The sequence below is a fragment of the Prunus persica genome, chromosome G2 (genome assembly GCF_000346465.2).
Source record: "Prunus persica cultivar Lovell chromosome G2, Prunus_persica_NCBIv2, whole genome shotgun sequence".
Classification (NCBI taxonomy): Eukaryota; Viridiplantae; Streptophyta; class Magnoliopsida; order Rosales; family Rosaceae; genus Prunus; species Prunus persica.
Window position 1 is genome coordinate 29,474,747 of NC_034010.1, and position 26,644 is coordinate 29,501,390.

The following is a 26,644-nucleotide window of genomic DNA, read 5'->3' on the forward strand; positions in this document are numbered from 1 at the left end:
CTCATAACACCCTACTACTTGTTGTATTGTTATTTTTGTATATACACTGTAAGATAAATTTTAGCGTTAGTCGTTTATATACACTGTATATATTTAAAGTGTTTGAAAAAATAAAAAATATCGATTTGGAACTGATGGGATGGCACAGTAAGTTGTGCTTGGGTGCTCCATGCAATAGCATTGAATCGTTATTCTCTCTCTAGTAGTAGTGGGAGCAAGTCAATTCCAAATGTCACATATCACAAATGGCAGCAGCCATTATCTACCAGAATATTAATATATGTTGTAAAAATCAATAATTCAAGGCTTAATTGGTTTTAAATTGAGTATAGTATTAGTATGCAAAGTTGAAATGTCAAATATCATAATCCCGGCAGCCCTTATAGGCCTAACTCTCTCTCTCTCTCTCTCTTATCTTATCTTTAATATATGTGACAAAAAAAACAACAATACAAGTTTTTGTTTTTTGGTTTGAAATTAGAAGCCATCTTGTAATTTCCACATGAATTGACCATCCTGCAAACATTTTTGAACAGGTCTTACTAGCTAGCAAGATTGCTGCAGTGAGATAGATAATGCCCACAAATTCCACTCACAACCAATACATCTCTGCCTTTCCCTTTGATGGCTGATTGGCCTTCCATATTTATATAGTTTAGTAAACAAAAGTGAATGAAGACTTGGCCTTTATTCTATAAAGTCAAATGCAAACTCATGCCAGATGCGATATATACATTGGAATTGGAATTGGAAGTGTAGCAATTGTGCCTGCTATTCCAAGTAGCAAAAAAATGAATATTTTCATAGCCATCTTCTCCTCCTTTCTCTTCTTCTTGTCATTCTCATACCTTGCAAGCAGCAGCAGCAGCAGCTCCTCAGAAAATTGCTTGCAGGAGGATGTTTGCTTCAAGGGCGAGCCAAACATTAAATTCCCCTTCGGGATAACAAAAAGCCAGCCACAGTCATGTACTTATCCGGGGTTTGAACTATCCTGTGACATCACCAACCAAACAATCCTCAACTTCCCATATTCCGGAGATTTCACTATCCAAGGCATAGACTATGCGGAACAACAAATATGGATCAACGATCCAAACAACTGCCTCCCGCAGCGAATTCTGACGCTCAACCTCTCGGGCTCTCCATTTCACGGCGTGACAAACGAAACCTTCACGTTCTTCAATTGCTCGCTGGATTATTTGAAGTACAAGCTCAACCCAATTGCTTGCCTCAGCGGTTCTACGTACACAGTTTTTGCTACCACTTCTACCAAGGTGATTGATTATTTGTCGTCTTCGCCCACATGCAATCGAACTGGTACCTTTGTTGTTCCGGTTGATGTTCCGTTGTACGACGAGGTTATGTCGTCGGACCTGACTGATCATCTCCGGCTGACGTGGGACATGCCCGGGTGCGGCAGGTGCGCGGCGCGTGGTGGCCAGTGTGGGTTCAAGACCAATTCAAGTCACCAAGTTGTTTGCTCAAACCTTCCTCAACGAGGTAATATTAATATCATAACTTCAATATTACACGCTCCTAATCTCCTAATCTCATGAATAAGTAGTTGAATTCATGTTTGGTGTTTCGAGTTATAGTTTTAGTGGTAAAACATTTATTCCCAACATCTACAGTTAGAGTTGGAGTCTTTGCTTTTGTGAATCTTATGAAATTTCATGTTGAGATTGATTCTCATGTTGAGATTGATTCACATGTTGTTTGATGGAATCATGGAACAGTAGTAAAATGATAAAAGAGTTGAATGGAAAGAATATAATGTTTGTAAGTAAGCATACAAATTTCTTTGAATTGACATTTAGGTGATATTTATGTACTAATTTAATGGGACTAGTCAACAATATTAATCTGGTTTTAATTTACTAAGCAAACCAAATGCGCCCAAAGTTGATTTCTGGAGTAATTAGAGCATCTACAATCATGCTATCTATTTTTTAGTTAAAATTGAACTCAAATCGTATAAAAGTTATTTTAGGAGCTCTCTATAAAATTTTAACTCAAATCGTACTCTCTAGTTTAGGAAGTCATAAATGCTATAACTCTTTTTTAATTGGTCCATCTTTAATATATATATATATATAAATTGTTAGCATTAATTAAATGTTTAAAATACTCATAAAATAAAGCATCATTAAATTATAGGGAGCCACTATGAGTTCTTTAACTTCTTTCTCTCTCCTCATGTTTAGGAGATCGTCCTCCTATTTTAAGAGATGGATAAGGAGCATTGTTGGAGTTATATTTTTCCAATTCCTATCTAAAATTTGTCTAAAGAGATGATTTAAGGAGCCCATTATGAATGCTCTTAGAGCTTTCAGTTCTTCCTCTGTTGAAGTGCGCTCAACGCTTTCCACACTGCAATCATGTTCCATCATATCATAGCTTTCGTTGTGGTTGACTTTTTTTGGGGTCAACACACTTTACCACAGATGTCAATCATGGTTTAATCTTTCCATCAAGTACTTAATTTGGGCTTAAATATCGGTTCAACTTGCATGCACGCCACTAAACTCTGTTTTCACTTTGGAATCTAATGTAAATCCGAATTGCTAATTCAGGAATTCCAAGGAGCGCCCGGTATGCCATTACTGTGGGTGTTGGAGTGCCAGCAATCTTGTGCATTTTGGGGCTTTTATGTTGTGTATGTAGCAAGGTCAAGTCTTTCACAAGGGGACGCAGAACTCTGCCGGAATTTAATTCCATAGTGGCTCCACAGCCCACTGTCGTTATGGGCCTCGATAGGCCCAGGCTCGAGGCCTACCCGAAAATCATCCTTGGCGAAAGCCGGCGACTACCAAAGCCCGACGATAACACGTGCCCGATATGCTTGTCGGAGTACCGGCCCAAGGAGACATTGAAGACCATACCCAAATGCCAACATTGCTTCCATGCTGACTGCATTGATGAATGGCTTCAAATGAATGCTACCTGCCCTATTTGTAGGAATTCTCCACCATGACACCAACCTCACAATGGATGTTTCATAGCATTTTTCTGCCAAATCTTGTGCCCTTTCTTTTTCCCTAAAATTGTACATAATTCTTTTTTTGTTTTTGTTTTTGTTTTGTGTGTGTGAATGCAAGTTGATTAAGAAAGTAATCAAATAAAAATAAAAGGAGCACCAACTCTTTTTAAAATTAATATTGATTGTAACTTCGTTTTTATTTATCTTTAATAATTTTCAAATATACAAAATAAAGGACGTGATTGAGGTGCCGAAGACCATAAGAAATTTTCAACTCAACAATTATCTTTTTCCTTAACAGAGACATTAAAAACAAAGATTAGTATTAGATGAATTCTTAATCATCAATAATTCACCAGACCTGCGTAGTCTATGGTTCGTCGTCTGTTCTGTTCCCCTTGTTTTGTATCCTTTGTAGCCTCCTTTTTTATTTATTAATATATCCTTTCGTTTCGATTTGATCCATACGCTGAGCTCAAGAAGGACGGAAAATTCTAAAACTGAACAAAAAAGTTAAAAGAGTGTTCCAACAACATAAGAAATACAATAATTCTCATTTAATTCGAAGTAGAGGCAAAAGGATTGGGAGGCATGATTAACTTGTCATCTTGTCTTTCCAACATTTGAACAACAATTTTCATGGAAGGACGGTCTAGTGGGTACCATTGGATGCACCAAAGACCCACAATTGCAAGCTTCCTTGCAATTTTAACATCTCCTTCGTCCTCAATATGGATCCGTAGGTCCTCCTGATCTTGTTCTAAAAGTTTATAGATCCATTTTGGGAAGTAGACTTGGCTCGTACTCGATTCGTTGTCCTCTGCAACTTTAAAATTCTTTCTTCCCCCAACTATTTCAAGCAACAGCGTTCCAAAACTATAGACATCCGACTTATGGGACACATTTCCAAAGTTTCCAGAGAAGACTTCGGGCGCAATGTAGCCCATGGTCCCCCTTGCTGTGGTCATGGATATTGCACTTTGATCCTTAGAGCACAACTTGGCTAGACCAAAATCACAAACTTTTGGGGTAAAATTCTGATCCAGCAAGACATTGTGGGGCTTGATGTCAAACTGGAGAATTTGCTGGTCACACCCTTGGTGAAGATATTCAATTCCTTTGGCTATACCTAAAGCAATATCTTGCAACTTATCCCAACCAAGGAAATTAGAGTTATCATTTCTGCTCATATGATCTGCTGCTGCTGCTGATGATGATATGAAATTTTGCAGTGAACCATTTGGTAAGAAATCATAGACAAGAGCTCGTATAAATCCGTCGGCGCAGAAGCCAACCAAGCGGACCACATTGACATGGTGGATTCGACCCATTGTTCCAACTTCATTGATGAAATCCTCCCCTGCTTTTTCATTTGAGTTGCTCAGGATTTTCACAGCAACAAGTAATTCAGAGGAAAGCTTTCCTTTGAACACTGTTCCATAGTCCCCTTGGCCCAACTTGTCCTTAAATTTGTTTGTCATCCTCTTAATATCAGCATAAGAGTATCTGCTTGGCTTGAGAGCTCTGTAATCATCCAGAAATCTTTCGATTCTCAGCTGGCTTTCCTTCTCTGTTTTGGTAGAGCTATAGACATAACAGATTACAATCCCTGTTACTATAGCAACCACTGAAAGTGCACAAATACCTACAAAAAATTAATTAATTAGTGTCTTAATTGTCTCCTTCAGAGCACACATCCCCCAGCCCTCTCCAAAAAAGAAAAAAGAAAAAAGAAGCAAGACAGAAAAAGCAAAAAGCTTACACATAACTTACCTAATATCCTTAACGTTGCCCTTGGACGTTTAGGACCTGTAAAAGTTGTTTACCATCGAAAGAATTAGTACTTATATATGTTGATTGATCAATCCTGAATTATATATATATTTTTTCATGTTAGCTTAGCTAGATCATATGCATACCTTTGAGCACGTAACATTGAGTTTCAGTGTGATTTTTTTGTGTGGAATAAAATTCATCCTTGAATCTACATGCCTTGCCCAAATCTTCGCAACGTCGACAATCAGGTATGAACCAGAGCAGCTTCAGAATATTGGCCTGTTTGATGGTAAACAGATCTGGAACTGATGTGTAGTCAAGCACCTTGGTACAAGACTCCAGGGGCATTCTACTAATGGAACAATATCCACCAAGCATCGCATAATAATTAGTCTGGTTATTAATATTTCCAAGGCAAGGGCTCAGTTTCGTCAGACAATCATAAGAAGTTCCGGACGATATATATGGTACAGATGATGGACAACTGAATAAGGTATAATTAAAGTCTTCAAATTCAAAGGGAGAAGAAGATAAATTGAGGTAAAAAATCTGCCCCGGCGGGCAACCAATTTGGTAATGTATTTCAATTTCCTGAGTTGTGTAGTTAATCTTTTTAACCAAGACATGCTGCTTATCATGATTAGCTGAGGACGATGACGGCATGATCATCATCTCGAGCACAGTTTGGTTGTCATTGGTGCATGATAGATCAAAGCCCTTGTAACCACAATGGATTGGCTGCCTGTCTTTGAGTCGGAATGGGAATCGGATATGTCTGGTCCGTCGTGTTTACATCTTGTTTCTGCGCAATCTCCGAGGCCTACTACTGCGCCGGCACCATGTACCAGAACATGATGATCTACTTCTGCTACTATGAGTATGAGCAACCAGCATACGAAATATTTTATCAAAACCATTTCTTTCTAGTAATTATGAGAAGAAGAAAAAAACTGATAATTGCATACGGGAGTTGTCTTGTCATCTGCTATGATCATTGGATTATAAATAAAGATGTAAATTGCTTTAATAAATTATAATACGTATATACCAGTAAGATCCATGGATCAGTACGTATACTACTGCTGCTTCCACGAACTTACCGATTGAAAATGGCTTCCCTGTGTTAATTAATTGTTAATCATGCATGATCACGATATGGCTGGACCTAGTTTTTGTCTCATCTCATGCAGTTTTATTCCATAAATATATATATTTTTTCTTTGAAGGAGCTTATATTAAATTGGCCATGGCAGGCTCCCCACTACCATCCCCTCACCAATATGTCTAACCGAAGTCTCCATCTCCTGCTCCTCCTCGTCCTCCTTCTTCCTCTATTAATTCATTCACAAACGAATTCTGATTGCACCCTTTCTTGTGGTAATATCAACATAAGCTCTCCATTTCGAATAAAAGGAGATCCTCCACACTGTGGCAACCAAACGTATGAGCTATCTTGTGAGACAAATACTACTAGTACATGTATGACAATATTATACTTGTATTCAGGAAAGTATTACGTGCGGGCTATCCATTACAACAACTTCACCATCCGACTTGTGGATGCTGGTGTTGTTGATCAGAAGAAGAAGAAGAAAGACAACAAGTACTACTTCTCCAACCCAACTCACTCTTTAACCAGCTTCAACTTTAGTTATGGAGATCCTTATACCACTTTAGAAGGTAACTACTACAATGGTTACAACCGAGAAGAAGATGAAGAATTCATAGTGCCTATAGTTTCTCTCAACTGTGCAAAACCAATGAACTTTTCTGGTTTTGTTGAAACAGCTCCATGCTCCTCTTCTTCCAATATTTCCAATACTAGTAATTTAATAAGCATGTATTCTTATTTCATGGTTGGCATGAATGGCTTCATAAGTTCACTGGATCTTGGGGAGACCTGCAAAATAACACAAATGGTTATGGCCTCAACTTCAAGATCAGATTCAGACGACTATTTGAGCTCATGTGAAGCCATATATAATCTAATGGCGCAGGGCTTCCAACTCTCATGGGTTGAAGAACGATGGTGCTTACCAAATTGCGCAATATGTGTGGGTGACATCAACGACTGCTTGGGGCGGCATGGGAGACATCCAGGTACACCTATTCTATTTTCTTTCTGACAAACAAATAAATAGAAGGAGCCTGCAGTAAGATCAATCAACTTTTCTTTTTCTTCTATTCAATATGCTAATATTGTTGTTTGTACTCTTTTGCAATGATGTAGAAGTTTGGTACAAGAAGGTCATAATGTCCATACTCATTAAATTAGGTAAGTGTCTCTCCTTCCTCCCAGATAAACCAGTTTCCATTATCATAAAACCTGAATTAGATCGAATATTTCTACATGACTTGTGTTGCAGAAAGACTTATCGCCCCTCTATATTCTTTCTTCAACCTTGAGCAGCGTGGCTTTATGAATTATTGGGAAAATTATCCATCTCGGCTTCTGCTCTGTTTAATCAGTTACCTCGGTAAGAGACTATTTATATATTTACATATATGTATATTGTTTGTCTTGTTGATCGTTGAAACACAAAGTCATCATATGAGCCGATTTTGAAATATTCGATTTTACAAACATGACCATATGGCCAAACAGGACTTTACCAAGCAGCAAAGTTTTTATTTGGCTATCCCTGTCTAGCTGGGTTACTGATATACAAATGGCGAAGGAGACACTTGTCCATGTACGACAATATAGAAGAGTTTCTGCAGAGCAATTATAATCTCATGCCAATGAGGTATTCTTACTCGGACATCAAAAAAATGACCAAAGGTTTCAAGGATAAATTGGGTGAAGGAGGCTATGGCACTGTATACAAGGCAAAACTCCGTAGCGGTCATTTTGTAGCCGTCAAGATGTTGGGTAAGTCCAAAGCTAATGGCCAAGAATTTATCAACGAAGTTGCTACAATCGGAAGAATTCACCATGTTAACGTGGTACAACTTATTGGCTTTTCTGTTGATGGTTCAAAACGTGCTCTTATATATGATTTCATGCCCAACGGATCACTTGAAAAATATATATTTTCTCAATCAGGATCAGGAGTACTTATCTCCTTAAGTTATGAGAAAATGTTTCAAATAGCGCTCGGAGTGGCTCGTGGTATTGAATATCTCCATCAAGGATGTGACATGCAAATTTTGCACTTTGACATCAAGCCTCATAACATTCTTCTAGATGAGAATTTTACTCCCAAAGTTTCTGATTTTGGGTTAGCAAGGCTATGCCCATTAGAGAATAGCATTGTGTCTTTGACTGCAGCAAGAGGAACCATAGGATACATAGCTCCCGAGTTATTTTATAAAAACATTGGAGGTGTTTCATACAAGGCTGATGTATATAGTTTTGGAATGTTATTGATGGAAACAGCTGGAAGAAGGAAGAATTTAAATGCAAGCATAGAGCATTCGAGTCAAATCTACTTTCCGACGTGGGTTTATGACCAATTGAGTGAAGGAAATGACATAAACATGGGAGATGCCACTGAGGAGGAAAATAAAATCATAAGGAAGATGATCATAGTAGCATTGTGGTGCATACAAATGAAGCCTAGCGAACGTCCTTCAATGGATAAAGTGGTAGAGATGCTTGGAGGAGAAATCGAGAGCCTCCAAATGCCTCCAAAACCCTTCTTATATCCACAAGAAACGCCATTAGAGAATGTTGGGGAGGGCACTTCAAGTAATGCACCTGCATCAGAATCTACAGCAATCAATTTGATTGCAGGTGCAAATTCACAATTGAGTGAGTGTATGTCAAGGGAAGGGCAACTAGTTTGTTTTCTTATTTTCTTTCATAAGATTAAGAATGAGGTTTCTCTTTCTAAAACATGGACTTGTTTTGATCCGAATTCCACAGCCCAAAAGCCCAAAATAGATGGGCCTAGGGTTACATTTGTTTTACATGCATCCACCCATCTATAATTGTCAAGACAAAATCGAGAGCAAAGTCGATCGATTCGTCACTAGATTGTGATTCCTTGAAAAGGACACAAGCACTCATTCATCATGGCCAATTTTTGTCATCAAAAGCTGCCCTTCCGTGAAAAGGACACGTGATTGATGAATGCATGATTTTTTTTTGCAAACAATTATTGATAGCGATTAACTACCACAAACCAAAATATAAGGAATTATATATGGAATCATTCTAACAATGACAATTTATATAAAAATCTTTAAAGAACTTATTTGGAAAAAACAGTAATCAACTAGCTACTTGTTATTTTCTCATTACTTTTTCGTGTGTTATAATTCTTTTCATTTAAAAATATAGCATGAAGTTTTTGTAAAGTATTAAACTTCAAAGACTTTTTTTATAAAATATCATATAAAAATGGATCTATTTGTAAAAAGTTATTTAATTTATTAAATGTGAAAAAGATATTTGCTTACAACTTCTATCTTAAAAGATTGCCCTACTTCATTAAACAACACAACAATTATTTGGCGACCATTCGACCCAAAAAAAAAAAAAATTTAAATTATTTGGCGACCACCATGCTTTTGATTTTCACCAATAGCGATCTAGCCGTATAGATAGATGTGCCCATGTGTTGTGTTCCCCCCGCAAAGCTAAGATATTTTTTTCTTCTAACCCCTCTACACGGGAATTAATAATAGTTTTTATCCCTTACTAAATATTTAACTCTCCAAGCCCGACACAATAATCGGCAACAACACAAGGTACGAGGTCCAACTCCGACACGTGTCGCCACATTTTTCACAAGTCAACATTCTTGTCAGAGAACCGAAACATACTGTGGAAAAGTAAAAGAGCAACTCACCACCGCATTGCCTGACGAACCGCCACGTACTCATTTCTAGAGGAGACCGCAAGTGAGCCCCCACCTGCACAAAAATCTTCCACCAATCCGAATCAATACCCAAACATACTTCGCTCCACGTGTCCGGGACCGCATCTTCACCGTCCACGTCTCTCTCTATCAAAATCCAAGTCAGTGGTCTCTGTAACCACGTCTGGCGCGCATCCAACGGCAAAAAACATTTCAACGGCTGAGATGCGAAGCTTGCTTACGTCTCCTTCATTACTAGAAGGTCGCTTGTCGCTCAGCTCTTCGGTGCATATCTGAGGCAGAGAGGCTGGAGGGAGGTTGAAGAAGAAGAAGCCTTCACTTGATGTTAGAGTCGGGCGGCGAGATGAGACGACAGAGCTTCGTCATCGAAACCAAGAACGGCAGCAGAAAGCGACTCAAAGTACGGCGACTGAAGTACACGTGTCAAACGAAGGTCGAGGTGGAGATCACCGGCGGCCACAAGGAATACGGCTCTTCGGAGTTGAAGAGAGAACAGAAAGATGTTGGTGTTCCGGTTAAGGTTTTGTCTGTGTCATTTTCGTCTACAGAAAACGACATCGTCTTGTCGAGTAGTTCCGGTTCCGGATCAGACGAGAGACGGAAAACGAGTGGTGGTGAGAGTTTGGAAAGGTTGGGAAGGGGTACGTACGGCGTCGTTTCGGTGCAGGGGAGGAGGAAGGTGATGGAAGATGCAGTAAGAGCGGAGGTAGGGTTTGCGGTGAACGGATCACGTGGGAAGTTTGACTTCTTTGGGGTGTATGACGGGCACGGTGGGGCTGACGTGGCGAGGGCTTGCAGAGATAGGATGCATGAGGTGGTGGCGGAGGCAGTGGAACTGGAACGGATTAATAACAGTAGTAATAATAATAATAAGAAAGATCCGGTGGATTGGGATTGGGAGAGGGTGATGGAGGGGTGTTTTGGTAAAATGGATGAGGAGGTGAGCGGGATTGCGGCGGCCAGGACGGTTGGGGCTACGGCGGTGGTGGCGGTGGTGACGGAGGATCAGGTGGTGGTGGGGAATTGCGGTGATTGTAGGGCTGTTTTGTCGAGAGGTGGTGTTGCCTTGGCCTTGTCTAGTGACCATAAGGTAACCGTTACTCCTTCCGTCGTTTTGTAGTTTAATTTCTATCTTTGTAATTTGTTCTTTTTGACAAAAGTAATTTGTTCATATTAATGTATAAGTAAAGTAGTTAAAATTTATTGAATCTTCATTAACGCATGAACGGAATTTATACCTAACGTAATGTCTCTTACCACGATATGATTCTGCAGCTCATCTCAATTGATTTGGAGTGTTTAATTACAAATTAAGCTAGCTGGTTGATGAAGGGAAATATTAATTGTATATTGACACACACAGAAATTCATGAGGAAAATACAGAAAATATTGTGTATGGTTAAATTGAATTTAAGTCCTATATACATACATAAAGGCATTTGAGGCCAAAAGATATATGTTGAAGAAAATTTTAGAAGGACAAGTGTTTGTCTCCCTATAGTGTTCGATGATCTGAAGCCATTTGGCTCTCGTATGTGGCAATGCAGCTAGCTAGCTAGCAAGAATATACTTGAGGAGTGTCATATATATATATAGATGAGCGCGCAAGAGAATTAACTTTGTTATACTAATAAGTATATAATATATGTATAGCCTGACAGAGTGGATGAGTTGAAGAGAATTGAAGCTGCGGGTGGAAAAGTCATCAATTGGAATGGAAACCGTGTTCTCGGGGTGCTTGCCACTTCCAGATCCATTGGTAAGTATATATATAATTTGGGTACGCATTTGAAATTAATTGTACCCTTTTACTGATTTAATGATATATATTGAAATGGTGCAGGTGACAAATACATGAGACCATATGTGATATCAAAACCAGAGGTGACGGTGACAAAACGAACTGAGGAGGATGAATTCCTCATCCTTGCCAGTGATGGGCTGTGGGATGTTATATCGAACGAGGTGGCGTGTAGGGTTGTGAACAAGTGCCTTGATGGAAAAATAAGGAGAATTTCCATACATGGGGAGGATCATGTCCAAAGTCACACTACGTCTGAGGCAGCAGCTGTCTTGGCTGATCTAGCTATGGCTCGGGGAAGCAAAGATAACATCAGTGTGATTGTTGTCGCCCTATCAAAAACGAGCTAGCGCTACTTTTTTTATTTTATAGTAAATAGAGGCTATATGTATATATTTCATAAGCTCATATTCTTTACCCCTTTATTATTCGTTTTAATTGGAAATGCGAGCGCTTTTTCCTGTGTGGACCTATATATATGCTTCATTATTTTCGATGGAATGTATAATATCTTCAAAATACTTACTTCTTTTTTTCTTTTTTCTTTTTTTTTTAATTTTTTAGTTCTACTTATTTCTTGATTGACTAGCAACCAACCTCATATAATATTTATAAAAAAAAAAGAAAAAAAAGAAGAAAGAAGAAAAGGCCTAACAGGCAGAAAAATTTGTATCATATAGGGATAGAACTGACATAGCGTGATTTATTATAAATAACAAAACAATAATATCCTCTTTGCACATGTGTGTTTATGTTAGGACATTATTGAAATTGAGAAACCAAATGTAGTTTTTCTATTCAGGAGATCAGTTCCCCTCTTGCTTTTGTTAAAGTAGTGAGATGAATTTTGCATTTTTCTTAAAAACAATGGGCCGGCCCGAAGGCAACACACAGATGCATTTCGAGATTAGGGAATAATATTATGATATGAGATTTTGATAAGCTAGCTTTATAACATTAATACTGTTTTTTTTTTTTCATGAGCAAAAGTTTAGGAGGAGATTGGCTACTTTCACCGTCAGCGTCAGGAAATACTCGCAATCTCGAGTTGAAAGAACTTACTCAAGTGCCACCACTATTTATTTTTATGTAAGAGAAATTACAGATCGTAAATCAATATGGACTGCTAACAACGAAACTCAAGCACTAATAAAACTACACACAATACACCAACCTTACCAACTGAAGCAACCATCATTGACTTATAACATTAATACTTGAACATACTTACTATATTGATTGAGAACAAGTGCCAAACAACCCTTTTGTATTCTACATGCATGCATGATGCATCGCATCTCCATCACATTTCAGTACTTTGTTTAAATAAAAATAATATTCTTCAATCCTTTCAATATTGTGCCACGTGTTATTTGAATACTTTTTCCTTGTTATCTCTTTTTCAACGAGTAGTTATATATGCGGATTAATTGGATTTCCCCGCATCATTATCTAATAAAATTCCCGATTCTATTAAGATTTGTCACATCACTAATTAAAATAAACAGAATTCTAGAAAAAGCATATATGTTGGAATAACTTTCTAAGTTTCTAAAGGTTGAAGCAAACTAAAGTCTTTGAGTCTGTAATTGATACTAGGACACGCGTCGTGAAACTGTGACTAGCCATTGTTATTATTTTCAACGTTTGGTGACGTAGTTTGCCAAATTGCCAAGACAGCTTTTTTTTTTTTTTGGGTGAACCAAGACAGCTTTTATCATTCGGTGGTTTGCTAGGGCTTTTTCTTTAAGACACGTGTTCATGTTTTGGTCTGCCAATGAAAAGCAATTAAGTTGGTAATTGGTTGTGTCTTATAATTGAAGCTATGCTCTAATACATTTGATGGATGGCGTAACCTAACAAACCAAATTGTGCTTTTCTGAATGGATACAAATCCAAAAAGGCGAGGGCAATTTTCAAAAAGAAAAACGTGTAACTAACTTGGAATTGATCCGTGAAAGAGACCACTGAACATTTGACATCCAGACGTTGGGTTTCAAATCAAGAGCTATCAACAATCACAAACCACATGGCAAAATAAACACTAGTAGGAGGAACATAAAAATAACCAACAACCGCACCCGCCGTGAAAGGGGGTTCCGAGTTCAAGCATTGTTCGAGGACTCAAGCACTGCTCCACAATTTGTACATATGTATGAAAGTGATGTTTTACTTGGCGAAAACAATGGTGTCCGCCCGGTACAATTGATGGAAACTCAATTGTAAAAAATGGGGCCACGAAATTGATGATCATCAAAGTCATGAAAATGAAGCCATATATATATATATATATATATAGAAACGAACAGCCGAACAGTGACACAAGCATGTGCATGAATAAAAACTAGAATCCTGACTGCCGACACATAAATGTGATCACAGTTATAGATTGATTGATGTAGACGAAACATATTTAGTTTAGTTTGAAGTTTCTCTCCCTTGCATTGCATTGCAGAGATGCAAAAATATGCAAATTTACTTGACATATAGCTTGCATTGCAGGTAAATATATATATACATATCGGGTTTGTACTTTTAGAAATCCTTTTACCTAAAGAAGAGTGGATCATCAAAGATTTTTCTTGTTACCCAAAATACACACACGATCGGTGAACTTGTGGCTCAGCTGAGCTCTCGTGGTGTCAATTGGGAAAAACCAAACCAAACTGTACAACCAACTATAAAAGAGCAAAGGATTCATAGATGATATGATACCATGTCACCACCATCTTTTACCCTAAAAAGTATAGTTTCATGATTATCATAAAAACGTGTGTGGTATGGGGAAGATAAAGTTGACACGTGATGATGTCATTTTCTCGAAAAAAGAGAGCATAAAGTTGGCTTGAACATGTAACACACCATATTAATGATTTAATGTAGAAAAATTCCAACCAAAAGGAGGGGTAATCCCAAAAAGTTCAAAATTTGAAATCATTATCTAATTTCGACCTATTTTTCCTCGTTTTCAATGATTAAGTTGAATGTAAATAGAATGGAAATTATGTCGTGGCTAAACTATAGAAATTCCTCAGTGTACAGTGGCTTGGCAAGGAAGTTATTAAAAAATTATTGCACACAAGCGTACGCCTCACATCACATGTTTTAGCCTAACCCAATTGATTTGCCATTTTCTTAGTTTGCCTTACTCCAATTAATAATGTAATTTGTATATGTCCTAATTGGTAGAACATACCATAACAAATTGTAATAATAATATTTTGATTACCTAGCATTATATAGTGTTTTTTATTTTTATTTTTTAAAATGAAGAATGATTTAAATTTAAAATCTATTCCACCATTGAAAAAAAAGAAATACGTTTACATTTCGGCATTCGAAAGAAAAATACTTGCTTGATAGCATATCATATTATTAAATTGTAATTTGATTATTAATCCTTTATGGAAGTTTCTCCGAGAAAGAATTTTGTTAAGAAATTTTAATGTCAGCCATCCACTGGATATGTTAATGGGTTAAATGTTATAAAAAAGAAGAAGTTATTTTTCTAATATATCATATGCGATAATAGCTGAAATTAGAAGACCTTATAAATTCTTACTCGAAATTTTCCTTTTAATTGCATCATGGTGACTTTTCTTCAGGAATCAGGATGTAAAAAGTAATTACATTTTCTTTTTCTTTTTTAAGGAAAAAAAATATAAAAGTAGTATATATATATTTTTGGTCTGTACTGGCGTTCTCGTCCAAACCGAAATAAGGCAGCAAAGGAAAACCAGAGAGAGAGGCAGAGGAAAGATATATCGAGAGACTTCATAGACGGAGAGTGTGTGAGTGTGCGTCTATTTATACAATTTATACTGTTTCTCGTTTCCCGCTCACTTGAGGCCTCACGAAAACCCAATTTGTCATCAACCTCAGGCAAGATCAATCCTTCTCTTTTTATTCTCTCTCTCTCTCTCTCTCTCTGTGTTTCTGCTTCTCTCTCTACGTCTATCTGCTGTACGTTTCCCTCTTTATTTCTTCGTAATCTTTTCCCCTCTGCAAGTTCTTAAGAAAATAATGTGGGTTTTATTCTCTCTTTTTTGATTTTTGATTTTTAAAATTAATTTTCCTAATTTGTCGAAACAGAGTCGCTCTCTTGGGACCCTCTTTTGTCAATGACTTAAAACCCTAGTCCTTCCGTTTGTTTCCCGGGAAAATCGTGGCCAAGAAAATCGAGTATGTTCCATTTCTTTATCGCGAAGTGTTACCAAAACTTCACTATGTGTTAATTGTTGAAAAAGTGGAAGCGTATGCTTCTTTTTTCGAACGGTTGCTCGGCAGCCAAACAGAATTTCAGAAGGGATTGGTGCGATGAATAAGTGGACTTATATATCAATTTCTTTTTCTTTGAATGCCGTTTCTTGTTTTTGGTACTGGTAGGTACAGAGGATTTGAATGATAAGGTTTACTGTTTGTGGGGTTTTTCTCGATGGTTAACTTTTTTTATTTGTCCTGACGGTGGTCAGTACTTTACTCTGCGGTGTTTGACTGGAAAGTTTAAAAATAATATATTTTTCTTTGTTGAGGAGGTAATGCTGGAAATTGTATAAACCAGAAATTTAGTTCCGTTTATAAAAATACTATTTGGGGCCCATGCTCTTTAATGAATTAAATAGATCTCAGATGATTCTTTCTTTCTTGTGATGGGGGTGCAATCTTTGTTTTCTTGCGTGATTGACATGTTTAGCTCATGATCTAAGTGGCAGATAAAATGGCCTGTTTGGTTTGATATGATTTTGTTCAATTTAGATACTGAAATGGTAAAGATCTTGCATTGATTATGGTTTTAAGCCTAGCGTGTTCTCAGTTAAGATTCATTTGCAAATCAAGCTTACTTTAGCAAAAAGATTTCAACTTTCCACTTTTAATTATGAATGTGGATTTAAATTAAACTCCTTTGCTTGGAATCGTTTCTGTGAATGTTCTTCTGGTATGTCGCTTTTTTCCCCCTTTGTTGTAGAACAAAACTATGGTCTCATTGTCTGGATTAATCTTATTGTATAACATAGATGCTTTAAGCTGGTGCAACTTGAGTGCGTTTATGCTTGTGTGAAAAGTCGTTTTTGATTCTCAAAGATGTTTTTTTTCTCTTTGGTGTGTGGATATTTTCTTTTCCCTTATGAATATCTATTGATTGTTAGAGACTGGAGACGGAGAAGAAAAAGATAATATATGGAGGGCGGCGCAGGAAGAGGTTTGGAATGCCAGAAGACTATGGATGGGAAGGCGAGTAACGGGAATGGTTCAGAGAAGGCCATCCCTTCTTGTTGCTTGAAGGCTAGGGCTTCTGCCCCTGAGGCCGAGGCAAAATGTCATTCTACTGTTGTTTCTGGGTGGTTCTCAGAATCCCAGTCTCGCTCTGGTCATTATCTATAATTTTTTTCACCTTTTTAAGTCTTCTGTTTCCTAAACAGCAAACTAGTACATAGTCTTGTTAGTTGTTCCAGGCAGGTTGAGATCATTGACCCCCTTTGTTTTCTCTTCTTTTTAATTGCAGAGAAGGCTAGTAAGAAGGTTTATTTCAACAACCCAATGTGGCCTGGTAGGCAACTGGCATGCATCTACACTACATATTTCATGTTCTCATTTGTAGTCTATGTACTTGACACACACGTTCCAGTTTTCCACTAGTGGATTGAGATTTAAGTTCCCTTTTGTCATGTGCTTTCCTGAGGGTCACGACGTCTTGCTCATTTTGTGATTTTTTTCATTGTCGGTATAAATTTAGGAAAACTTGCACATTAGAGGAACCCATTGTGAAATTTACACTGTTTTCCTGTAATCAGGAAAGAAAATGGAACTGAGAAACCTTTTTTGCTTAAGTGATATCTTGTATTGACAACTCTATGCTCTGAAAATTTCTCTGGTAACTTGCTGAAGCTTTGGCAATAATTTTTTCTCGCCCTTTCCTCACTATTCATAGTATTTTGCTTCGTTTACGATGTTTCCTATTAATGGAACTTGTTTTTGAAAAAAAAAACCTTCATCTCTAACTTGAAATAGTTTCTATGCGTTTATTTTTTGTTTGATGTTCATTTTTTTTAATTTTTTTTTTATAGGTGAAGCTCATTCACTGAAAGTAGAGAAGATTCTGTACAAGGGAAAATCAGAGTTCCAAGAGATTTTGGTTTTTGAGGTTTGGGATTCTTGTCTTGGATAGTTACATTTGGTTGTTTATATCACTTGTGTTCCCTCTATTAATCTTAATTTTCTTATCAATGACGTGATTCCATTTTATGCAGTCCTCAACTTATGGAAAAGTGCTTGTTCTTGATGGCATTATCCAGCTGAGTGAGAAAGATGAATGTGCATACCAGGAGATGATAGCTCTTCTACCTCTTTGTTCAATTCCTTCCCCCAAGACAGTAATTTTACATTATCCATCCATCATGTTTGTGATTTTGTGTGTGTGTAGAGTCTTGAATCTCTTGATTAGAACCAGTGACCATGAAAACACATGGTTACTACAGTTGGATCGAAATCCAATTGTTGGCATTAATGATACCATGAAATTCAAGGGGCACATAGTTATAATAATTTGACTTGGTTACAACCTGGTGATGGCTCTTTAGTAAACTTTTGTGGCTTAGGAATATAGTGATGGAATTGGGCAGCTTTCATGCCATCAGTAATTTGTGTTGTTATTGATTTCTTATTGCGTTACAATGCAAAGTTTTATAACATTGTTGACGCAGGTTCTGGTTGTTGGTGGTGGTGATGGTGGGGTTCTTAGGGAGGTTTCTCGCCATCCTTCTGTTGAGCATATTGACATATGTGAGATAGATAAGATGGTTGTAGATGTAAGTGGTGTAATGTATCCCTCTGGGTTTTAAGTTTGTAAAGAAATCTGTGCTGACTGGCTGATTATGTTTGTTTGTTTGTTGTTTCTTTCTTTTCTAGGTGTCTAAGAAGTTTTTCCCTCAGTTAGCTGTTGGATTTCAGGACCCACGTGTCCACCTTCATATTGGTGATGGTAGGTTTAATAATTACTATTTGCTTCTCTATGTTTTATCAAAAGGTTAAGTTAAATTGACGTTGTATTTGGCTGCCTGGTCGTCTCAATCATATCTCGTTTTTATTACATGACAGCTACTGAATTCCTGAGGCATGCGCCTAAAGGGAAGTATGATGCTGTAATTGTTGATTCATCAGACCCTGTAGGTACGTTATGGAAGGCATGTTTCTTTCTGCTTACTGTCCGTGTGTCCCCCTCTCTCTTCCTCGCTTAGTCTTGATCTCAATATGGAGTATGAAACTTTTATGATCTTAAGGTTTTAGATACTATTCTTTAAATGTACGGTTTCCTTTTTATGCAGGTCCTGCTCAAGAGCTTGTAGAGAAACCATTTTTTGAGACAATAGCTAGAGCATTAAGGCCTGGTGGTGTTCTCTGTAACATGGCGGAGAGTATGTGGCTCCATACGCATCTTATTCAAGATATGATCTCTGTTTGTCGTGAAACATTCAAGGGATCTGTCAATTATGCATGGGCGAGTGTTCCTACGTATCCAAGGTAACACTGTTCTTTTTGTTTCTCGTGTTAATCTACTCTCTGCCTTTATATCTTGAAATCATTTTCTTACTCCTGAGATTGCTTGTCATGCAGTGGTGTGATAGGCTTTCTGTTGTGCTCAACGGAGGGGCCTCCTGTTGATTTCAAAAATCCAGTCAATTCCATTGAGAAGTTAGAAGGAGCTCTCAAACATAAGAGAGAGCTTAGGTTCTATAACTCCGAGGTAGGAGCCATCTTTTCTAATTTCATCTTACACAGAATTCTGGTATATTGCTGCTATCTTTTGGTGTTGCTTAGATATGCAAGATTCTCAGCCATATTTTGCTAAATCTGAATGTTTCAAAATTATTGTAAAGCAAAATAACAGTGTTGTTTGTTTGGCAGATGCACTCAGCTGCCTTTGCCTTGCCTCCTTTCTTGAGGAGGGAGGTGAGCGCTCTGTGCCATTCTTCAACCTCAACCTTGCCAAGATGAATCGGCTGAGGAGTAGTTATTAGTAGCAGCACCCGTTGCTTCATTTGCCTGATAGTCAAAGTGAGTAGTAGCACATGGAAGAAATAGAAGATAGGTTAATTATTACTTTTTTATTTTTAAGTGTAGATGAGATGGGGGTTCATGAACTCTCTGCCTCGAGAGGAGCATTTGGTCGGATTTCAACGTCCTCCAATAATTATTTGTGGATGACCTTATATGAATATCCCTTTGACAGTATGTGTTATTGTTAATCTGCTCAGGTGGTGATGGAATAATTATGAATCAGTCGTTAAGTTATTGATTTATCATAGCTATTTTCTTTTTCCTTCTTTCCTTTCTCTTTCATTGTGTTCGTAATTTGTTTACAGGCCCCGTGGGCCAACAAATAAGCTAGGCCAGGCCCAGTAGGCCATCAAAGGGTGGTCTTCATTGTTCACAGGCCACAGAAAAACCTTTGGCTAATGTCGTACAGTACTGAACAAAAAGTGAAAGAGCACATTTTGGTTACAAGATGACTTGTCTACTATAACACAGCAAAAGTGAAACTGTTGTTCATAAGAAAAAAAAAAAACTGTGTACCAAAAAGAAGTGGATGCCAAAATACGATCGATCTCCAAGGGAACTAGTGAGGATGCATGATATACCTGATTCTTGGAGTGGAGTTCTCAGCACCACCCGCTGCTGTAGCGGGCTGTACCTGTCCCTGTCCCTGATGAGAATCATTTGTATTCCACCAGAGTTGGCATTTGGAGACGACACTAGTCAAGTCCTTAGACATCAATACAAAGCCTTCCACCTTGGTATGGCATTGCACATTTTGGGTGGAGATGGGAAGTTTTGGTGACGAAGATGATGCCCACTTGAGAAGTTCTTCTCCATAAAACCCACCTTTTGTCTTAACCGAGTTGGTCGGCATTCCACCCGGCATGTACGTCCATATCGAACCTTCTGTAATGAAGAGCATCCGATCAAGTGGTTGTCCCATTCGAACAACTAAGCTGTTCTCGGGGTACATAACTGGCTTCAGATAGTCGCAAATCATTTTCAACACCTTTTCATCCATGCCTTTAAGCATTGGTACCTATTGTGCATATTAGCTTTATTAGTTATACCTTAATTACATCACTTAGTTCATCCATATATATATATATATATGGAGGGCGAGAGAGGGGTACTGAGTGAGGAACATACTTTCCTTAGCGTACTCATGCAGAGAAAACGCTTTAGAGATTTCCTGATATTCCAAGGAAGAATAGAGAACAGGTTCTCCAGATCAGCAGCATCTATGTTTTCTTCCAATTGTTGTCTTATGTTGTTCTTGATTTCATTCTTCATATCTTCAGGGAGATCATTTTTGACCATCCACGCTTCTATCGCTTGCTCTTTCTTAATAATCTTCTGTCTTGTCTCCTCCGATTTTGTAGTGGCCAACTGCATAAATGTCTACGTTTCACAACAAACAAACAGACAAACAATTAGGTTAGCTAGCTTCATCGACCAACTCCTCAAATCCTAGCGACAAGGCACATATATTTATGTATAATTGAGAGATTCATATATAATTATACCAACCTGCACATTTCCTATGAGATATAAAAATAGCAGCAAGCCAATGATGGAAATAAGAATTGCAAACAAGTTTTCCCACACATACGTACTCGTTGTGAGATTTGTACCAAAGTTACTGCAAAAAATCAATTCAAGGATGATCAAGAACAACAAGGTTATAAACAAAACAACGTTTTCAGCTTAATTATTGCTCGACAAAACAAGATATATAAAATTTCTACTGCTCATTGTGCACACCTTAAATTTCGTAGTCCCCACCAAAACGAGTAAAAGAACTTCAATGGAAAATTCAATGTCGCCGTGTTTCCAGATTGAAGTGAATCAAGAAACATTCCAAAATCAAATGGCGGTGTAGCATTTGGTGGAAAATTTATAGGACACAACTCTTTTAGAAACTCGGTATTTCTGGGGGTTGTGGGAGGGTCGTCACAGTAAAAAGTATCCATGCATGATATGCTACGCTTCACACATGCCCGATGCCAGCATGATGTCTCCCGTTGAATAGAAAAAAAATACCAATAAGCTCCGAGCACCTAATAGACAACATATTAATTACTTACTTACTTTAAAATTAAATCCTATGCAAATTGACCATGGAGAAGAAAAACTTACATGACTAGCGAGTATGTATAGAAAAAAGTTGAATGCACCTTTGGCCCATAGTCCGGTTTGTGTAAGTTTCTTAGAGGAGAGGTGAATTCGATAAATTCTTGGAAGATATTGCGCAAGAAGAAGGAAACTTAGAATCTTTCTATTATCCAAATATCCAGAGCCTCTCATTTTGAAAAAAACATTCACTAAAAGAACCTGAATATACAAAACATATAAGCCTAGTTAAACCTAGCTAACTAGATATAAATTTACACCCAAAAACTATAGTTAAAAGTTAACTTTTAATCGTCTTACTTGTGGGATGGGAAGAAGAGCAAGAACGTCAGTAACAACAGAGCGCCATGAAAGATTCCGAGCAACTGCCTTAGCTTTGGATTCCCAACCGGAGTTTCGGGTTGTTTGTAGCTTGGAGTTCACAGTTTTGAAGGCTTGTCGAATTTGACATATAATATGCACTATGAAAGTGATATCCAAGAGGGACCGCAAAACAAGTGCCACAACCTTCAAATTTTTGTCCATTCCAAGGCACTTGAGATCTTCATTGATGAATGGAATGTAGAAGAACAAAGGGTCCAATGAGACTGCAATCACACATGAAATTACAAATATTTGGTTCCATAATGGAATATTTGCAACAAGTTTGTCAAATCTCGACCTTTCTGAAGCTCCTCCAAGTTGAATACTGCCCAAAGTGTAAGGTGTTAAGCTGAAACGAAAATGCAAATCAGAAAGGGGAACAAAAACATAACATAACAAATTTATGTCATAAAAGAATTGAGACCCCGATCGGCGGAGAAACTAACCTTACTTGAATGGTGGGCTGATCATACAAGTTACTCATAATTTAAACCTCTTTATGTTTGAGAGGATATGTATCAAACTATTTAGCTTCTGAACAAGAATTGAAAGCAAATGATTTGCAATATGGAAGAGAAGAGTGTTCAATTATAAAGAGATGGGGTGGAATAAAAAGACCAGGGCAAAGTGTATATATAAGTGGAGTCTTGTTTGTAGTAGTCGTTGACGAAGAACTTGTCCAAGTCCTTCCTTCCTCAAGAAAGAGTTGCAATTATCCTAGCATACATCGATTATCATTTTTAATTTGCCAGTTGCTAGGTGTAGTTGACAAAGGTGACAAATGCAACAACCGATGGAGGAATAAATGCATAATTTAGGTTCAAATTGTTCTTCTTGATTAATAAGGAGGGAGTCAAACTTAATCTTGCAAGTTGCTATTCTCTTCTTCTTCTTTTGCTGTGGATATAAAGCCAATCAAACTCCATAGCTAAGCTGTCTTACAATTTTAAATTCATTACTAAAATATTGACAATCATTGGCATTTCATTATTTTTGGGCATAACAAGTTGTTAACTTGGGAGGTGGACCCACCAAAGTTGCTACAATATTATGTTATACAATTAGTATCAGCTCAACTCAACATGCAATAATATAATTAGGAAATAAAATCAGAGACTTGCCTTAATATTTTATAGTTAATTCTTTGCCAATCCGTTCTTAGTCTTTTCCCAATTGCCTTTGTAGTTTTTATTTTTTTTACACAAGTGATATTGGGAGAGACGGGGTTTTCTTTTCGCATAGTTTTTGCTAGTTGCTAATTTTTTTCAAGGTGACAGCTGACAAATCAGCAACTGGAAAATAAAAACTGTATTCCAGTACTAGTAAAGTGGGAATTGAATAATACTGTATTCCGCGTCATCAAACTTGCAAGTTGTTGATTGACTAAGATCTTAGTCAATTAACTTCGTCGCGTGCGTCAATGTATAAAAACTTGTGGTAGTTGATCTTTCGTTTTTTTCTTTGTTGGGGAGTTAAAGTCAATCACTCCCATAACCCCACCTGTCTTACAAATTTTTAACTCATTCATTATTAATATTATTCTGGAGTGATATATATGAAGCCCAAATTTAAGACCAGTTAATCTTTACTAATCAAGAAAGAATTGATGAGAAAGAGGGAGATGGGCATGCAGGATCTTCGACTTCAGTTCTTCCCCAAGGCCCCGTTTGTAAAGATCACAGTATATGTAAAGAAACAAATATCTATAAACAAATGACTCCCGTGAAGCCGCGCGGCTATACTTGTTTTATTAAAAAAAGCAACACAGAGTACGGCCGCACGGCTATACTATTTCTAATAAAAACTAGTATAGGCGCACTCTGTTTTTTATGTGATATATAAAAAAAAAAACTCGAGTATAGCCGGTCGGCTATACGATTTATATAAAAAAGGGGAGACCCGCCTGGAGACTTGCGCCCGCTAGGCCACGTGTCAAAAATAGTATAGCCGGACGGCTATACGCTTTTTTACAAAAAAAACCGCAAGTATAGCCGCCCGGCTATACTATTTATTTTTTAAAAAAAAGACCCGCCTGGAGTCTGAGCCCGCTTCACCACGTGTCAAAATCGTATAGCCGCGCGGCTATACACTTTGCATGAAAACAAAGCCCCAGTATAGCCGCGCGGCGATACGATTTTTAATTATGAAGGCCATAGTATAACCCAGCGGCTATACTGTTTTTAATTTAAAAAAATCCCGAATTGACAGGTGATACTACCTTCACCAGCCAATGGGGGCGTACGCTGCTGCTTATTCATCTTCGCTTGATTAGTGCGATGGACTCATCTTTCTATTGAAGAAATTGCGTGCTGCTTCCAACTGAGGCTCACTAAATTGGTTGAGCTCCTTGTCCTTGGTGAAATGCCACCAGAATTTAGTGATTACCAACTTCAAGTCCCTGGCCATGAGTGTAAAGGCCTCAACTTTGCTTACAGACTTGACATTTCTGGCCGAGATGGGTAAGACAGTATGAGACGTAATTAGATTTGATGCCCAATTTAGAAGAGCTCTCCTCCACACAAAGCACCCTTCTCCAGAAGCTTAGAAGTACCAATCTTTCCACCTTTGCCATTTGTTCTGTACGTCCGTGCAATGCCTTGCCTGATGAAAAGCACCCTGTCAAGTTGGTCCCCCTCTCCAATAATATCCTTGTTCTCATTGTAGTTGATTGGCACAGATTGCTTTCAACAGTTTTTCATCCATAGCTTTAATAATTCGAACCTATATAGATACATTTAATACATCAGAGTTATGACTAATTAAATCCAACGCATATGCATGTGCAGGGGTGGTCCTGATGGTGTGCCACCGCACAGGGCCCCTAATGATTTAGGGGCTCCAATTTTTTTTCATGTGTATAATATATGTAGAGTTCTGCTATTTTCACCCACTTTATTTTAAAAATTTTAAAGACAAATTTATCCCTATGTAAAATGACTTCTAAAACCCTAAAAATAAAACAAATTTTAAAAAGAAAATAAATTTTTTCTTTTACTCTCCATATTCTTTCCATCTTCCTGACCTCAACAAATTCAGCGAGCATTGATCTACCCATCCCAATCCTTTGAAAAGTTTAAAAAAAACAAATTCAAATCAAATTCTCAACTCCACCTTTAATATTGTGTCAGGGTTGATAATAGAGGCCAAATTGTCCTTTAATTTTATTCTATTTTAAAGATTTTTTAGTCTGATTAACCCACATACGGGTCCTTATTCCATATAACATCACTTCAATTAAAATTTCATTGTAGTCTTGTTGGTTGTATGTTGTTGTGGTGGTGCTGTCGTGGTCATGAAGCCACCAGTACTGCTAAGGGGTTGATGAGAATATCAATATGGTAGGGTAAGGTCGTGATGTTGAAAACACATGAAGAAGATGAAGATTTTTTTTTTTTTTTTTTGGGGTTAAAATTTTTATGTTTTTAACTTGGAGTTGATGGTGTTTGGTCGAATTAATAATTAAAGGGTATTTTAGGAATAATGGTGGGTGGAAAAGTAGGATTTTAATTTTTCAAATTTACATAGTGGGTGAGAAAATAGGACAGGTGGGTGGAAATAGCAGCACTCTATATGTATAACAAATGTTATATATATACAGAGTGAGCAAATTGTTGACACAAAGACGTTTCTAGTTGTGTTGGTTTGTAGGGCCTCAACTTCTATTCAGGACTCGACTTCAAAACCTGCTTGTGTTAAAGGCTTGTCCGATGTCAACACCAACATTCAATATCCCATCTACTTTCACAACCACAAACTGAAATAATAAAGCATCCAACTAAGTCAACCAAAATAATTGCATCAAATTAATGATGTTCTTGGAATATTGATACAAAATAAATTAGGTGTTAAAAAATATTTAATATCTGAATATGACCTATGATGACAGAGCCTTCAAAATCTCAAGACCGGCCCTGTGCATGTGTAGTTGATTGATAAAGTTGCTATGTTCCAATGGAAGAACAGAGAGGATGTTCTCTACCTGAACATCTTTATTTTGTTCAAGTTTTTGTTGAACGACTTGCATGATCACTTCCTTCAAATTCTTAAGAAGGCCCTTTCTAGATAGCCACAAATCTGTCTCTAGATCTTTCGTTTTCAGCTTCCGTCTAAGCTTTTCTCATCTTGTAGTTGCAAACTGCAAATACGTCTGTATATATAGATATTCCAGAACAAGAGTTGCTATTGGTTCAGTACTTCAGTTCATGATTAAATCCTCGAATTTATAGTATATATGGGCAGATAATTAATGTTAGAAACAAAATTCATATGAAGATTTCAAGACCAACCTGCAAATTCCCAATGAGATACAAGAATAGCAGCAAGCCAATTATAGAAATCGCCACCCCTTCCTCCACCAATCACCCAACCCTCCTTCCCACAGGCTCAAATTGGGAGACTAGGTATTTTTTGTTTTTTTAATTGAGTTTAATTATCTAATAAATATTTTATATGAATTTTTTAATCTACTTTTAATTTTGATAGAAAATTTAACACAATTGATGGAAAAACCATTGAAGGACAGTCATAACAATATTTGGAGTCGAAGGACGAAAAATAGAATAGGATCTTATTTGAGGAATCATTACTACACTTTTGTCTTATAAATTAGGGCTTTTATCCAATAAGTTCATTATGCAAGATGGGCTTTTGAGGCTGAAATACATGAAGCCCGCGTTTAAAACTATAAAACACTTGGATTGGAGTGAGACCAAAAGATGGCCCAAGCCATT

General features: G+C 37.5%; 5 protein-coding genes and 1 pseudogene across 9 annotated transcripts; 4 read left to right on the top strand and 2 right to left on the bottom strand.

Annotated features, from left to right (window-relative positions):
- Nucleotides 517-3,152, top strand: LOC18785199 (putative RING-H2 finger protein ATL21B). Its single transcript, XM_020558048.1, has 2 exons — nt 517-1,500; nt 2,574-3,152. The coding sequence occupies exons 1-2, from the start codon at nt 705-707 to the stop codon at nt 2,972-2,974; spliced, it is 1,197 nt and encodes a 398-aa protein (XP_020413637.1). The 5' UTR covers nt 517-704; the 3' UTR covers nt 2,975-3,152.
- LOC109947453 lies at nt 3,531-5,673 on the bottom strand (annotated as a pseudogene).
- On the top strand, nt 5,939-8,689 carry LOC18786618 (LEAF RUST 10 DISEASE-RESISTANCE LOCUS RECEPTOR-LIKE PROTEIN KINASE-like 2.2). The gene is made up of 4 exons (XM_020557463.1): nt 5,939-6,856; nt 6,987-7,031; nt 7,123-7,233; nt 7,362-8,689. The coding sequence occupies exons 1-4, from the start codon at nt 5,941-5,943 to the stop codon at nt 8,687-8,689; spliced, it is 2,400 nt and encodes a 799-aa protein (XP_020413052.1). The 5' UTR covers nt 5,939-5,940.
- On the top strand, nt 9,751-11,917 carry LOC18785692 (probable protein phosphatase 2C 51). Its single transcript, XM_007219080.2, has 3 exons — nt 9,751-10,672; nt 11,237-11,342; nt 11,427-11,917. Exons 1-3 carry the CDS (start codon nt 9,905-9,907, stop codon nt 11,732-11,734), a joined length of 1,182 nt encoding a protein of 393 aa, XP_007219142.2. The 5' UTR covers nt 9,751-9,904; the 3' UTR covers nt 11,735-11,917.
- On the top strand, nt 14,984-19,690 carry LOC18785691 (spermine synthase). Of its 5 annotated transcripts, XM_020558050.1 has the most exons (12): nt 15,271-15,347; nt 15,477-15,566; nt 16,532-16,752; nt 16,888-16,932; nt 17,450-17,526; nt 17,633-17,755; nt 18,086-18,190; nt 18,291-18,363; nt 18,480-18,551; nt 18,707-18,902; nt 18,996-19,125; nt 19,287-19,686. In XM_020558050.1, exons 3-12 carry the CDS (start codon nt 16,563-16,565, stop codon nt 19,374-19,376), a joined length of 1,101 nt encoding a protein of 366 aa, XP_020413639.1. In that variant the 5' UTR covers nt 15,271-15,347; nt 15,477-15,566; nt 16,532-16,562; the 3' UTR covers nt 19,377-19,686. The 5 variants fall into 5 exon arrangements, with proteins under 5 accessions (XP_020413638.1, XP_020413639.1, XP_020413641.1 ...); XM_020558049.1 differs by lacking the exons at nt 15,271-15,347; nt 15,477-15,566 and adding an exon at nt 14,984-15,266 and having other exon boundaries at nt 19,287-19,690; XM_020558052.1 differs by lacking the exons at nt 15,271-15,347; nt 15,477-15,566 and adding an exon at nt 15,745-15,766.
- LOC18784765 (cyclic nucleotide-gated ion channel 1) lies at nt 19,768-22,755 on the bottom strand. The gene is made up of 7 exons (XM_007218963.2): nt 22,361-22,755; nt 21,852-22,263; nt 21,558-21,752; nt 21,183-21,478; nt 20,949-21,060; nt 20,568-20,819; nt 19,768-20,457 (listed from the first exon to the last, which is right to left on the bottom strand). The coding sequence occupies exons 1-7, from the start codon at nt 22,396-22,398 to the stop codon at nt 19,999-20,001; spliced, it is 1,764 nt and encodes a 587-aa protein (XP_007219025.2). The 5' UTR covers nt 22,399-22,755; the 3' UTR covers nt 19,768-19,998.

What these genes read in the sequence shown, in the direction of transcription:
- LOC18785199 (XM_020558048.1), top strand. Translation starts at nt 705, where the DNA reads ATGCAAACTCATGCCAGATGCGATATATACATTGGAATTGGAATTGGA. An exon ending in CTCAAACCTTCCTCAACGAG is followed by an intron (nt 1,501 to 2,573) that starts GTAATATTAATA and finishes TTGCTAATTCAG; the next exon opens with GAATTCCAAGGAGCGCCCGG.
- LOC18786618 (XM_020557463.1), top strand. Translation starts at nt 5,941, where the DNA reads ATGCAGTTTTATTCCATAAATATATATATTTTTTCTTTGAAGGAGCTT. An exon ending in GCGGCATGGGAGACATCCAG is followed by an intron (nt 6,857 to 6,986) that starts GTACACCTATTC and finishes GCAATGATGTAG; the next exon opens with AAGTTTGGTACAAGAAGGTC. An exon ending in CTGTTTAATCAGTTACCTCG is followed by an intron (nt 7,234 to 7,361) that starts GTAAGAGACTAT and finishes ATGGCCAAACAG; the next exon opens with GACTTTACCAAGCAGCAAAG.
- LOC18785692 (XM_007219080.2), top strand. Translation starts at nt 9,905, where the DNA reads ATGTTAGAGTCGGGCGGCGAGATGAGACGACAGAGCTTCGTCATCGAA. An exon ending in CCTTGTCTAGTGACCATAAG is followed by an intron (nt 10,673 to 11,236) that starts GTAACCGTTACT and finishes ATATATGTATAG; the next exon opens with CCTGACAGAGTGGATGAGTT. An exon ending in TGCCACTTCCAGATCCATTG is followed by an intron (nt 11,343 to 11,426) that starts GTAAGTATATAT and finishes GAAATGGTGCAG; the next exon opens with GTGACAAATACATGAGACCA.
- LOC18785691 (XM_020558049.1), top strand. Translation starts at nt 16,563, where the DNA reads ATGGAGGGCGGCGCAGGAAGAGGTTTGGAATGCCAGAAGACTATGGAT. An exon ending in CCACCTTCATATTGGTGATG is followed by an intron (nt 18,364 to 18,479) that starts GTAGGTTTAATA and finishes ATTACATGACAG; the next exon opens with CTACTGAATTCCTGAGGCAT. An exon ending in AGTGTTCCTACGTATCCAAG is followed by an intron (nt 18,903 to 18,995) that starts GTAACACTGTTC and finishes CTTGTCATGCAG; the next exon opens with TGGTGTGATAGGCTTTCTGT.
- LOC18784765 (XM_007218963.2), bottom strand. Translation starts at nt 22,398, where the DNA reads ATGAGTAACTTGTATGATCAGCCCACCATTCAAGTAAG. An exon ending in CTCTTCTTCCCATCCCACAA is followed by an intron (nt 21,753 to 21,851) that starts GTAAGACGATTA and finishes TTGTATATTCAG; the next exon opens with GTTCTTTTAGTGAATGTTTT. An exon ending in ATCTCATAGGAAATGTGCAG is followed by an intron (nt 20,820 to 20,948) that starts GTTGGTATAATT and finishes TGTGAAACGTAG; the next exon opens with ACATTTATGCAGTTGGCCAC.